The sequence below is a fragment of the Oncorhynchus masou genome, chromosome 4, assembly GCF_036934945.1.
Source record: "Oncorhynchus masou masou isolate Uvic2021 chromosome 4, UVic_Omas_1.1, whole genome shotgun sequence".
In the NCBI taxonomy this organism is placed as follows: Eukaryota; Metazoa; Chordata; class Actinopteri; order Salmoniformes; family Salmonidae; genus Oncorhynchus; species Oncorhynchus masou.
The window spans coordinates 9,964,559-9,978,899 of record NC_088215.1 but is presented as its reverse complement, the minus strand read 5'-3'; the positions used below and the strand labels follow the sequence as shown (position 1 = coordinate 9,978,899).

At 44.3% G+C, this 14,341-nt stretch overlaps 1 protein-coding gene across 4 annotated transcripts in view; it reads left to right on the top strand.

Annotated features, from left to right (window-relative positions):
- LOC135523433 (trafficking kinesin-binding protein 1-like) overlaps positions 1 to 14,255 on the top strand; it is a 40,106-nt gene extending 25,851 nt beyond the window's left edge. For 2 of the 4 annotated variants that reach the window (XM_064950104.1, XM_064950110.1), the window contains 13 exons: positions 3,495 to 3,571; positions 3,822 to 3,938; positions 4,280 to 4,377; positions 4,516 to 4,624; positions 4,718 to 4,796; positions 5,018 to 5,148; positions 5,437 to 5,511; positions 5,752 to 5,963; positions 6,312 to 6,551; positions 9,364 to 9,713; positions 9,990 to 10,196; positions 10,647 to 10,752; positions 12,381 to 14,255. In XM_064950104.1, the coding sequence (XP_064806176.1) occupies positions 3,495 to 3,571; positions 3,822 to 3,938; positions 4,280 to 4,377; positions 4,516 to 4,624; positions 4,718 to 4,796; positions 5,018 to 5,148; positions 5,437 to 5,511; positions 5,752 to 5,963; positions 6,312 to 6,551; positions 9,364 to 9,713; positions 9,990 to 10,196; positions 10,647 to 10,752; positions 12,381 to 12,774 (2,195 nt within the window). In that variant the 3' untranslated portion in view covers positions 12,775 to 14,255. Of the gene's footprint in view, positions 1 to 3,494; positions 3,572 to 3,821; positions 3,939 to 4,279; positions 4,378 to 4,515; positions 4,625 to 4,717; positions 4,797 to 5,017; positions 5,149 to 5,436; positions 5,512 to 5,751; positions 5,964 to 6,311; positions 6,552 to 9,363; positions 9,714 to 9,989; positions 10,197 to 10,368; positions 10,474 to 10,646; positions 10,753 to 12,380 lie in introns of those variants that run through there. The other 2 variants (XM_064950119.1, XM_064950128.1) reach the window with 2 other exon arrangements.
- The last annotated feature ends 86 nt before the right edge of the window (positions 14,256 to 14,341 follow it).

Genomic DNA, 14,341 nt, shown 5'->3' with positions numbered 1-14,341 from the left:
ATCCTGCCTGGTGTCAACGGTACAGGCTGGTGGTGTAATGGTGTGGGGAAGGTTTTCCTGGTGCACGTTAGGTCCGTTGATACCAATTGAGCAACAGGTCCATGCCCCAAATAATTCAGGCTGTTCTGGAGGCAAAGGGGGTCCGACTCAGTACTAGATGGGTGTACCAAATACTCTGGCCACCGAGTGTATAATAGTGATACTACTATAGTATAATACTGAGTATATGAAATAAGAATACGGCAGATTATTCATTCTACCTCAGAATATTCTAGATTGATTCTTTGCAATGTAAATCAGAAATGATTGTACCCTATCGAGGGTTTAACTTGCAGATTAAAGGGGCACACTGCTTTGAACACACAGATATATAGTTGCTAAGAAGCGACCTATTTCAGCTAGAGAATGTCTTTCTTTTCAGCCTCCATTTGGTCCTTTGTCTGAATGGGCTGCGTGCTGGATGGCTGGCACCTTTTCTGTCAGTGTACTGCGACACTGGCATAGATGCTGGCACAGACCCAGAAAACGAACAGACTTTTCTAGAAAATCTCTGGCTGTAGATGACTCTTACACAATGGCTAAATAAAATTGGATGAATTATAATATTTCATTACACAAATACAGTACAGCTGTAATCTGTAGGCACTGCTACTCAAGGGATTTGACGCAAAGGATTTGATGATTTGACGATGATGTAATCCGGGCTGCCTCCACCACAGACAGGCAGAAACTTTAACCTGGGTGCAGTTTATGCCACAAATGATGATTTATCATCTCCCTTGTCATCATTTAGTATTACATGGAATTAACTAGGCTAATGCTGTAATCATAAATTATGTAGCGCTAGAGGCTGGATATATTTGTCTAGGACTAATATTTCATACCAAATAGTCAATTGGGTTTTATTGTTTATAGACCCAAGTTCAATCTTGAGATTCACTGGCTCTTTACTGCCATTCTGCCTCAATGACCCTCTAGGCAGGACATTGGTGTACTGGCTGTCTCTTTCTCCCTGACCCCTGCACCACACAGCTAAATGGATCAGGGCAGGAAGATGGCGGTATTGTGATGTCACGTGCAGGTACAATGGCCTGCCTTGTATTAGTAGCCTAATACCTCAGAATGGGCGTTCCAAGAAGATCGGTAGAAAGTCTTTTGATAACGTCTGTAGGGATGCGAGAATCAGACTGACAGAGGACAGAGTTGAGCTCGTGGGTTTGATCCCTATGGATCCCTGTTAATTCCGTAGGCTCCTATGTACTGTACAGGATCTACTCTCAACCCTCTTGGTTTGGGTACAGTCAGCTAGGAAATCCCTCAGTCAAAGAGCCCCATGAGACCATCTGTAGCGGAGTCTTAGACGGCAAATACAGTAAGCCTTTTTTATGTATTACACACGCAGTCAACTGTACTGTACTGTGGCATAGCTTATAAAGGGATATTCCTCTCAGATGTCATCATTCTAGAAACATTTTCTTTCCAAAGAAATCAATCAAGCTTGGCACTGTGAAAATAAATTAAGAAATTAAGTTGACAGCTTGATACAAATTCAGCATTAGTTCTTCTCGATAGTCCAACGCAGTGTTCTGTCTGCAGTGTGTCTGTATTTAAATACCTTTTTCTTGTCTGGAAAGTAGTCCAGTCTATAATGTTTGTTTTTTTTAGCCTGATTTACAAAAAGGATAACTTGAGCTTGTAAAGATTGAGAAGCTTTTGGGGAAGCTAAATGGGGATTTAGCATTAGCATAGGTATGTACTCCCAGTAAATTACCATGCAACCATCGGATTTGCAGGACGTTAGCCAGTTAGCTTGTTAGATTCACCCATAGAACAAAAGCTATTTTGATAATAGTACAATTAGGAATTGTTACATGGATAGAGCCATTTCAATTGTAGTGACCTGATTTTATAATGAGTCTTTTGTTCTAGGAAGCTACTTTAATTGAAGTAGGCCTAGCCATATTAGAAAATGTGCCTTTTTGTTCTATGGAGGAAGCTATTTTAATTGTAATTCCAGTTGGGAACATTAGCAGTTAGCCCATCCCAGTTAGTTATTGAAAACTGGACACTTGCTCTGCTCTACTCTACTGCAATGTATTGGCACTTCTTTTGGTGCATAAGTAGCAGCTCTGTCTGTCTGCAGGGGTTAAGTTGGCACTGTAGCTGCAGTCTGCTAGTGCCCGTGCCCAGTGCTGCGGGAAGCCGTTGGATCCAACTCAACCACCACCTGCTTCTGTGGACCGGTCTCAGTATCCTAGAACAAGATGTTATTTCTCTCTCTCACTCTTTCTTTCCCCCTTTCTCCTTTTTATTTCATTCTCTGTATCTCTCCTTCTCTATTTCTCTCCCGAAATCTCTTTTTCTCCACGCTGCAGACCCCCCCCCATCACCTCTGAACAAGGACACACACTACTTTCTTAAAGGGTTCAAAGGATTAATGACTGTAGGCATACAGTAGATCCGGCCCAGGACCATTTCATTCCATTAGATAATTGGCTCACGGATACTGTTACACAGTCACCCCGTTTTCAGCCAAATGCTGCCCCTCACTTTAATTATTTGAATCTACTGTACAATCTCCTTGACGCCAGCCAGATTTTTGATCAAAGGGGGGTTTGAAAGGCTGATTTGAACATAGGGGTGTGTTACTACATGGACCTGAGCCTACATCTGCAGGATGTATGCTGATGGAAATAGTCCCGGCTGGTCGGCATAGAAACATATCTTTGGATTATATGGAGATGAGGCCTTGCAGAGAAACCATGGGTCCCACTTCTTTAGGTCACCGGAATGGTCACTATGATGAACAAAACATCAACTGTAACTCCGTGGCTCGGCTTCCAAACAGGATAAACACTATTCACCCATCAGTTCTGAACAGGGTCGCCGTGTCCATTCACCAACCAGTAATCTAACTGACCTGTTTATAACCAGACCGCTCTAGAATCACTGCCATAGATATCCAGCCTAACTTCCTACTGGGGGTTAACTGTCCTCATTACAGTGTCCTACAGCAGCTTGTGCTGTAGTGTATTTATATCAGAGGGGAAGAGAGAGATGGGTCTTATCCCTGTAATGAGGATCAGGCTAGGAGGATAAGCTCTGACTGACTTGGCTGCGTGGTAATGTTGTGGTCAGCGCCCCGGTCTGTTGCCTTTCAACTGCTGTTGACCGTGAGTCATTCACAGAAAGAGAGGGGATAAGAGAGGACATGGTTGCGGGACAATGATGACCTGGTCCTCTGGGAAGGTAGCTTTTACCTGTCAAAAGTTTTATTTCCCGATCTCGTGGTCAAATGAACTGAATTGTGTAGTCCGTGTAACGCCAGAAATTATCTTAGCTCCCGTGACCAATTAAGTCTCTAACCAGAAAGTTACTGTCCCTATACTGTCCGAATAATTCACGGTCCAATGGCCCTCTCCTACTTTTCAGTGAACTATATATTAACCAGGTATTTTTCTTTTCTCCCTCCATTCCCCATCTCCCCCCTACAGTGCTGTGTTCAGAGAGAGTGGGCCAGGTCACTAAGACGTACCATGACATCGAGGCTGTCACCCACCTACTGGAAGAGGTAAATAAATATAAAAGGATTGTTTTCATGCGTAAACCCTTAATCGCCCCCCCCCCCCCCCCCCCCCCCCCAGGGACAAATGAAGTTGTATTGAATAATGTGCAACTGGGTATATTATACATTTTGAGCAAGTCACGATAGTCATCAGCCATAAGCATGTTGCTAGAATGGTAAACAAGTCTTCTGCTAGAAACTAGACTGTAACTAGATCACAAAATGAAGAACATCAAACCGTTTTGTCGTCTGGCAGAAAGAGCGGGACCTCGAGTTGGCGGCCCGGATTGGCCAGTCACTGCTCAAGCAGAATCGGGATCTAACGGCACGGAATGAGTTAATGGACGAACAGCTGGAGATCGCTACGGAAGAGGTATGAGACCATCACTGTAGCCCTACTTTGATATATCTCACCTATTACAGACAGAATACAGTAGTACTGGAGCATATAGTATTTAGCGAGACAAAATACACACTTATTTTGGTCCTGGAATATGAAATTTACAGTGTATGTAGTCTTTTGTTCCAGCCCGGCATTAACACAGCTTGTATCACACCTTGTATCACTTGAATCATTGCATTAATGCTAGGCAGGATCAAAAGCCTGCGCACCCAGTAACTCTCGCCCAGACCAGGAATGGCGACCAATGTACATGATAGATCCTAGTTCAGTACTCTGACCCTGGTTCCTACTTCCTGGTTCCCATTCACCAGATAGCCCAGCTGCGACATGAGCTCTCCATGAGAGACGACCTGCTCCACTTGTACGCCAGCACAGAGGAGATCGAGAACGCCTCCGACTCACACACACTGTGAGTACACGCGCACACACATACACTGCAGGGTACACATACACATCGTACATCCCCCTCAGGCATATCAACACAACTTTGGCAGGTAAACGTAAGACTTAAAATCTGACCGCCTTCTCCCTTTCTCCTGGTTTTCAGAATGAAGAGGAACGAGTCGTCTAACTCCCTCAGTAACTTTGTCAATTATGACTTCATACAGCAGAAACTCAAAGGTCTGGAGGAGGAGAACCTCAAACTGCGCTGTGAGGTGTGGAACACTGACTACCTCGAAATACCTGAAGTCATTGAAGTGGATTGGAAACTTGTTGATGCTAATGCCATCGATGTTGTCACTCCACAGGCCACTGAACTGACGTCAGAGACCGCTAACTATGAGGAACAAGAGCAGGAGCTGATGATGGTGTGTGTGGAGGAACTCAGTGAGTATACTACAATGTACTACCGTGTAATACTATACATATTTGTTCATGTATACGGTATTACTGTGTTCCTGAGGGGAGAGGTAATTGGTGAGTGAGTGAAAACAGTATGTGTTCGTACTGTGTACTCATACTAACCCTCTCCGTCTCGCTCCCTCCTCTTTTTCCTCTCTCTCTCGTCTTCTCTCCCTCAATCTTTTTGTTCTACCTCCCTCCCCCAGCCTCTGTGAATAAGCAGGTGGTGGACCTGTCTGATGAGTTGGCCCGTAAGGTGGAGGACACTCTCAGGCAGCAGGAGGAGATCAGCTCCCTGCTCGCGCAAATAGTCGATCTGCAGGCACGCTGCAAAGCGGTGAGGGATCACAGACACAACGAGGCAAACGCATACACACACCTAAATACATACCCACACACACACACAAGCATGCAGTGCACGGACACAAAAACACATGGAGTTGACATGGCACTCTCATGCCTTGAGGTTCCACAAGGACAAAGAGACTCAAGACTCACCCACACCGAATGCTTCTATAATGGAGTACATTAAATATTTACACTTGGGTTGGTATCTACAGTATTAAGTTGGTATACAGTATCACTGATGCGATCATGGTATTAACTCTCCACTCTGTTCCTCTAGCTCACCACTGACAATGAAGAGCTGACCCAGCACCTGAGTGCCTCGCGGGAGAGTCAATCACAGCTCAAATCAGAGGTAAGACACGCCCTCAACACTCTCCCCACAATCCACAACTCATTACCCTCCAATGAGCTGTCTATAACTAGTAGGATAAAGTTGCTCTTTAACACGGATCTAAGGTCGGTTTTGTTTAATTGTTAATGCATTGATTTGGGGGAGGCTAAGCTGATCTTAGATCTGTCCCTCAAGGCAAGCTTGAACATAACCGCAGTAGCAGTGTGTATGTAACTGACCTCTGGCACTCCCCGGCTGCAGCTAAACTACCTGCAGGACAAGTACTCGGAGTGTGAGGACATGCTACGGGAGGCCAGAGAGGACATTAAGAACCTGCGCAACAAGAGCCTGCCCAACAGCACGGTGCAGCGCTACAGCGCCCTATCAGCCGTGTTCCCCATGGACTCCCTGGCAGCAGAGATAGAGGGCACCTTCCGCAAGGGCCTGGATGTCCCCGCCCCTATCGAGTACAAGTGAGTGATGATGTCACTGTGAAAACATAAAACACCGGGGACAATGTGCTTTTTCCAACCTGTTAAGCTCAGTTGAATGACAATACCAGTATGTCAGTTATGTGCCAGAGGTGAAGTTGTTACCAAGTGTGTTTGATTGAACAAAGACAGCGTGACATAACAAAGCACATCTGTTAATGAAAAATATTCGAGTAAGTCAAATACAACGTTTAAAATGTTTCCAGAATTACACTACAGAAGATCGAATATTCAAGCAGAAATACACTGACGTAAACATAAATGTTAGACTTACTACCGGGCACTTTGTCACCATCCCTAATCTATATGGTTTATCTATGGTTGCCAAAGGAACCACCCGTGGCGCGTGTTTGAGACTGTGAAGGTGGTGAAACAAGCGTCGAGGCTGCGTTCGCGGTGCCACTCCCCCGGCCAGGTGCCCGGCTCCAGCCCTGTGTCGCTGCGCTCCAGCCGCGCCTCCACCCCTCGTACCAGCTACTACGGCTCAGACAGCGCCAGCCTCACCTTGGAGGACAAACCACCTAGTGCCGTGTCGAGACTGGCAGAGGTGGCACACACTGAGGACAACAGGTGAGACTGGCAACAGTGTGTAAATATACACTACCGGTCAAGGGTTTTTAGAACACCTAGTCATTCAAGGGTTTTTCTTTATATTTAGTTTTTTCAACATCGTAGAATAATAGTGAAGACATCAAAACTATTCAGTAACACATATGGAATCATGTAGTAACCCCAAAAAATTGTTAAACAAGTCAAATATATATTTTCTATTTGAGATTCTTCAAATAGCCACCCTTTGCCTTGATGACAGCTTTGCACACTCTTGGCGTTCTCTTAACCAGTTTCATGAGGTAGTCACCTGGAATGCATTTCAAATAATAGGTGTGCCTTCTTAAATGTTAATTTGTGGAATTTCTTTCCTTCTTAATGTGTTTGAGCCAATCAGTTGTGTTGTGACAAGGTAGGTGTGATATACATAAGATGGCGCTATTTGGTAAAAGACCAAGTCCAAGACCAAGTCCATATTATGGCAAGAACAGCTCAAATTGCACCCTAAACAGGCAGTTAATCCACTGTTCCTAGGCCGCCATTGAAAATAAGAATTTGTTCTTAACTGACTTGCCTAGTAAAATAAAGGTAAAATAAAATAAAAAATAAGTAAAGAGAAACGACAGTCCATCATTACTTTAAGACATGAAGGTCAGTCAATCCGGAAAATGTCAAGAACTTAGAAAGTTAATTCAAGTCCAGTCGCAAAAACCATCAAGCGCTATGATGAAACTGGCTTTCATGCGGACCGGCACAGGAATGGAAGAACCAGAGTTACCTCTGCTGCAGAGGATAAGTTCATTAGAGTTACCAGCCTCAAAAATTGCAGCCCAAATAAATGCTTCAAATTTCAAGTAACAGACACCTCTCAACATCAACTGTTCAGAGGAGACTGTGTGAATCAGGCCTTCATAGTCGAATTGATGCAAAGAAACCACTACTAAAGGACACCAATAAGAAGAAGAGACTTGCTTGGGCCAAGAAACATGAGCAATGGACATAAGACCAGTGGAAATTTGTCCTTTGGTCTATTGTCCAAATTGGAGATTTTTTGTCTCTTTATGTGTATTTCCCATCGTAAAGCATGGAGGAGAAGGTGTTATGGTGTGGGGATGTCACTCCCTGACCATAGAGTTTTTTATTCTCTATGTTAGTTAGATCGGAGTGTGACTAGGGTGGGTTATCTAGGGGATTTTTACATCTATGTTGGCCTAGTATGGTTCCCAATCAGAGGCAGCTGTTTATCGTCGTCTCTGATTGGAAATCATATTTAGGTAGCCATTTCCCCTTTGTGCTTTGTGGGATCTTGACTATGGATAGTTGCCTGTTAGCACTTTGGTTAGCTTCACATTTCGTTTGCGGTGTATTGTTTCGCTGTGAGTTTCACTTAGTAATAAAAAGGTGTGGAACCCAGATCACGCTGCGCTTTGGTCCACTTATTATAACAAACTCCCTTGACAGGGGGTTCTTTCAAGTCACACTTAACCAGCATGGCTACCACTATAAAGTTTCAGGTATGACCCAGATGCAGACGGTGTCGAAGGAAACAAAAGTTTATTTCTGAAACAGGGGCAGGCAAACGACAGGTCAAAGAAAGGCAGGGGTCAAAAATCCAGAGAGGGTGCAAAGGTCCAGAATGGCAGACAGTCTCAGGGTCAGGGCAGGCAAGGGTCAATAATCCAGTAAGGTACAGAACGGCAGGCAGGCTCAGGGTCAAGGCAGGCAGAATGGTCAAAACCGGGAAGGACTAGAAAACAGGAGCAAGAAACAGGCAAGAGCAGGGGAACAAACGCTGGTAGGTTTCGCAAACAAAACGAACTGGCAACAGACACAGAGAACACAGGTGTAAATACACAGGGGATAATGGGGAAGATGGGCGACACTTGGAGGGGGGTGGAGACAAGCACATAGACAGGTGAAACAGATCAAGGTGTGACAACCATTGCATTCTTCAGCGATACACCATCCCATCTGGTTTGGGCTTAGTGGGACTATCATTTGTTTTTCAACAGCACAATGACCCAACACACCTCTAGGCCATTTAAGGGCCATTTTACCAATAAGGAGAGCGATGGAGTGCCCTATCAGATGACCTGGCCTCTACAATCCCCCGACCTGAACCAAATTGAGATGCTTTAGGATGAGTCTGACCGCAGAGTGAAGGAAAAGCAGTCAACAAGTGCTCAGCATATGTGGGAACTCCTTCAAGATGTGGGAACTCCTTCTCTCAACCAGGTGAAACTGGTTGAGAGAATGCCAAGAGTGTGCAAAGCTGTCATCAAGGCAAAGGGTGGCTAGTTTGAAGAATCTAAAAACCTAAAATATATTTTGATTTGTTTAACACTTTTTTGTTTACTACATAATTCCATGTGTGTTATTTCATAGTTTTGATGTCTTCACTATTATTCTACAATGTAGAAAATAGTAATAAAACATTTTTAAAAACCTTGCATGAGTAGGTGTTCTAAAACGTTTGACCAGTGGTGTACATGGGTATTTCTGGGTATATGTGTGAATTACATGAACTCTCATACAGAGTCTACAGACATCAGACACACAGATTATTTACTTTTCAAATCAAATTGATTTGTATATGTCACATGCTTCGCAGACAACAGGCGTAGACTAACAGTGAAATGCTTTTCCATAGTATATTAATGGACTGTCCTTCATACATGTTCAAACATACAGCTTCCATTTCTCTGGTCTATTTGTACTAATAACAGCAGTGTATTTGTATTCCAAACCTATTCTACCTCCTCTACTCTGAGTGTTAGTGCATCAACAGCGTACAGTATATCATTAGCCTGCCTTTATTTCTGTCTGATCTCAGTGTGAGTGGCCGTAAGCGTCTGGGTATGCCGGGCATGCCTGGAGGCCAGGACCTTGCGGCCGCGCTCCGCTGTTTATCTGACCGCCAGCAGAGCCATGCCTCAGAGCGCCCCTTCTTTGAGGTAGAGCGTGAACGCAAACTCCGCGCCCTGGCCACCGCCTGTCAGGGGTGCAGCGAGGAGGGTGAGGAGGTGGGCGAGCTGGGCTCCAGTGGGTTCCTTACGCCCAACGACAGCCTGGCGTCGACAAGCACCAACTACTCCAATGGCAGCTCGCTGCACTCCTCGGCCGGATCGGGGGGCTCACGCTCCTACCTACCCGATCGCCTGCAGATTGTCAAGCCTCTGGAAGGTGAGGAGGGACGGGGAGACCCTGTTTGTGTTCTTAGCTGAGATATTAGGTGTGTGGTAACTCGACTGTTAGTTTTACGGTAACTTGCCTAAGGTTTCTAGACTCAATTACAAGTGAAACTATGAATGTAGACTCTAAAAGCTGAAAATAGACACTCTTTACAATTGTTTCCTTCTTTCAATATGAAACATATGCATGATTAGAGAAATACAGGTTATTACATAAATAAATAAATGCGTTATTCCCAACATATAACGCCCTTCCTCTCCACCCCAGGCTCAGTGACCCTGCACCACTGGCAGCAGCTGGCCAAGCCCAACCTGGGTGGTATCCTGCAACCTCGCCCGGGGGTCCTCACCAAAGACTTCCGGGAGCTGGAGATCGACCTCCAACACGTCTACAGCCTCAATGACCTTGAGGAGGATGACCCTGACCTATCACAGCTCTCCCACAACCTGGCTGCCGGAGCCCACGGCACCATGGGTAAGAAAAGAGGCCACAGAGTAGTGTATAGTTGAGTTCAGTAGATGCGGTTGATAGGGCCTCAATTGTGAGTGAAAACATTCACCCACAGTGCACACTCATTCCTCTGGTCCCTCTAGTCTGGTGTGAAAATCTGATCGTTTTCCCTTCTCTCTCCGACGGAACTCTTTAGGTCCGTCAGATTGGGTAAGGGAGAACGATCAGGCATTGACACTGGAACCTTCTATTTGGATAACATGTCTACTGTGGTCCTTATCCCCCTAAGTTCACCTGTGTGGTAGGTGTGATGTTACTAAACAGTTTGTGTCATTCCAACTCATACTGTCGTTGTGTACCGTACATTCTCCCATCCGTGGTGGGTGGCTCTGGGATTTTCCTCATCCATTGTGAGTAGTTATGTATGTTGTTGTGTTCGTGTGTAGTTGTGTAAAGTGTGTCCATCACCCACAGTCACTCCATCCTCCGGCCCCAACCTCCCCCAGACCCTTCCCACCCACACCGTCACCACCTGTCGGCGCCACCGCCCCTCCCTCCTGCTCCCCTCCTTCTCCACCAGGTAAGATCTGCGAGTCACTCACACACACCTATTCGTTGGTAACACTTTATTTTACAGTCCGGTTTCACATTTTATTTTAGGTATGATTTATTTATCCAGGAAGGCCGTTGAGATATTTGTTTGAAAGGAGACATGGCCAAGAAAGCAGCGTACAGTCAAGTGCAGAAAGTTACATGTTTTTTGTCTGGTATTTACTAAGATCGTATTTATGGTGACAATGAATACTTCCTGGAAGGTTCGTTAAAGACGTCGAAATAATAGGAAACCTGGTACTGAATGGTATGGTACTAAATGGTATGGTACTAAATGGTGTTTAAAATGAATCCAAAGGAACATAAGTAATTACCAGGTAGTGGACTGTTGAAGGCAGACTGAACTAAATCTACTATTAAATTCAATTTGCATCTGAATGGAAGTGTAAAGAGACTTTTCCCTGTTTCTCCAGTTTTGGAATTTGCTTCCAGCACCATCACTAATCGGTTTTGTGTGTGCGATAGATACTGCCTTTTATCCCCAGGTAGTGGACTGTAAAATAAAGTGAAATCCATTTATTTTTAATTGATTTGCCTTTTGGTATTCATTCATTCAATCATTAATTAATTAATTAATTAATTAAACCAAACCCCAATATTAGTAATGACGTGAAAAGGTATTTACGATATGACTACAAAAGACTACACCACTCTCAAAACAACAGCAGCTTTGCTGTGCTGCCCCATTTTTCTCCTCAAAAGTACCTTGCTACTTTGTGTTTGTGTATAGCAGTCCTCCTCTCCTCCCTTACTCAATCCGTCTCCCCTTACCCCATGTCTCTCCCCTCAGTGGTAGGAAACGCTGGTCCAAGCACTTTCTCCAGCTCTAAAGTGGGCTTCCTAGGCAAAGTAAGAGCCAACAGGCATGGACAGAGTGGGAATGATGCCGGAAAATCCCATATTTATCCCCTAACTTTTCTAAAACATGCCCCTTCTAACTCTGACCCCACCCAACCCCGAAGTAAAACTATTGAGCATACCCCACACTAGAGCCTTAAACAAACACCACTACAAAGCAACGCAAATGAATGCACTCGCAGCTACGACAATGCTTCAACTTTCCATGCATAAAACAAATGGATGTTCTTGTGTGTATTTAAATGACTCTGAGGTTTAGTATTAGTTTAATTGGGGCCAAATCCTAATCTAAGATAACACACACATAACTCAAACTTTAATACACACAGGTCCCATTCCAACAGCTTAATGCCTGCTTCTCTATTAAGGATTTGGTCCATTATCTCGAATCTACTTCGTAAACAACATGTCACACACTTGCTTGGCTTGCTAACCTGGACACCATGGCCCATGTGCTCATCTTAACAGTTCCTGATCCCTTCCAGATTCTTCCAGGTAAACTGTATGAACAAACAGAAATCCTATTTTCAGTTCTCAGGCTGACTAACTAATGGACTAACACATTCTCTAACCCATCCTTACAGGCGTAATCCATCACTGGGAGCAACTACACTAACTAACCACTCTTAACTAATGGTGCACTGTTACTAATGCTGCTAAGCTTCTAGCTATGTATTTATTACATATAACAGAACTCCGGTGTCTGATTGGTATTTTTCTCTTTTCTTGTATTTACAGCCTTTGCTCTCGCAGCCTGTCCGCTTGTGGGAGCTGTGAGCATCTGAGCACCACGTCGCCCTCCTCCTCCAATCAGCAGCACTGTGTGCCGACCTTTGAACCTAGCCAGGGTGGCGGCCACCACTCCACCTCCACCACAGCACCTCCACTATCACTGGGACTCCTGAGGCTGCTGGAGGAGCAGGGCATCTCTGCCTCCACCCTCCCCTACCCTTACCAACAACTGACCCCACACACACCCCGCACACGCCCCACAACGGCAGAGGAAGAGCGGGGTGGAGGAACTAGCACTATGGAGGAAGAAGGGAGAAGGAACATTTTCAGCTTCAACCTGGTAGAGAAGCTGAGGCGTCTGGGACTTCACAAGGTGGCAGACCGAGGTGTGGTGGACTGAAGAGAGAACGGAGAAGAGAGAGAAGCAATCAGGCATTACAGACATCCACCTAGAGTCTGAGAAAGACTGGGAAAACTTCTTCTCCCCTTCCTCCTTAATCGTCATTGACTTCAATCCATATACTGACTATGCACCGTACCGCCATTTTGTGTTTTGGGCCCACAGCAATACATCGTAAAATGGAACCTCAGGAGAACCATAGAGCCATACGTTGAGTTTCTGTTACGTGTTTAGTCACTCTTCTGTTTGTAATGGACTCATGTATTGTAGATACTAGGTCTCCACGACAATGTGTGACATCATGATCATTCTCAGGAGAGTCACCTGATCACTGGTCCGGCTGGCTTGAACACGCGCAAGGTTTTCTTTTTTTTCAATATAAAATTAAAAGATGAGGAACATCAAAGAAAAACATGCGTTTCTTTTTTATACCTGTGTTTCGTGGGTGTCGGATGGTTTTACACGGTATGAAAGAAAGAGAAGGCTTCTCGTGGTGTTTATTTTAATTTAATTGTAATTTTTGAAAGACCCCCACCACTGCTTTTTTTATATATATTTTTTTACCATTAAATACAATCACATGACCTTTTCATTACTTTGGGAAAGGTTCAAGGTATTGTTATTTAAGAACCACCAAGCTGACCACAGTTTGTCACACTTAAAACACCCAAGATGCACTGGAATTCAGTATGTGTTTTTGCATATTAGTTGCTATTAGAAAATGAAGCATTTGTGGGAATTAACCACATTCACTTTACTGTGGTAAAACCACCTTTCAATCACTCCCCATTACAGAATGGTAGAGAGATTGACACACTGACTGAACTTCCTGAAAGTTTGGGACATTGTTGACATTCACTGAGGTATACTAATCTGCTCTTTACCCAAAAGTCCTCATTTAGCACTCGTGGTACTGTGCGTTTGCATGGCATCACACATCACCTGCTGCAAGTCACTGTAAAATGCTTTACTTCGAAATGCTGTCAATTATGTCAACTTGTGTATTTAGTCGTACCTCACCAAAACCATTCAGGTAGTCTACCATGCTGTATCAAAGACACCTGAAAGTGACTGTAAAAGGTCTCGGCACTAGTCTATTGTGCCGGATCTGTGTTTAACAGACCTTAAACTAAAGTGTTGTTGGGACAAATGTAATTCATGTCATCAAGAATAATGAAAGTGAGCTGTATGAAATTGTTTAGATCAATTGATCATGGACTGCATGCTTCTTTTGGATTCTCCTTCGGGTGTCGGGACAATCAACTGTAGATAAAAGGAATAGAATACTGCAGATCAAAAGGGGAAACGATAGCAACTATGACCTTTTGAATTCAGAAGAAAATGAACCAAACAGCACGAACATATATTTCAGATGTTCAAATGGACTACTCTTTGCGGAACTTTATGTTATGATCACTGAGATGCATGTCTGTATAAATTGTACCGCCTGTACATTAAAACGTACATTTGTATTTCCATCAGCCACACATGCATGCGTGTTCTTTTTCTACTCAAAGGGGCCGGTTTCCCAGGACACATTAAGCCATTAAGAACACTTCATGTAGAT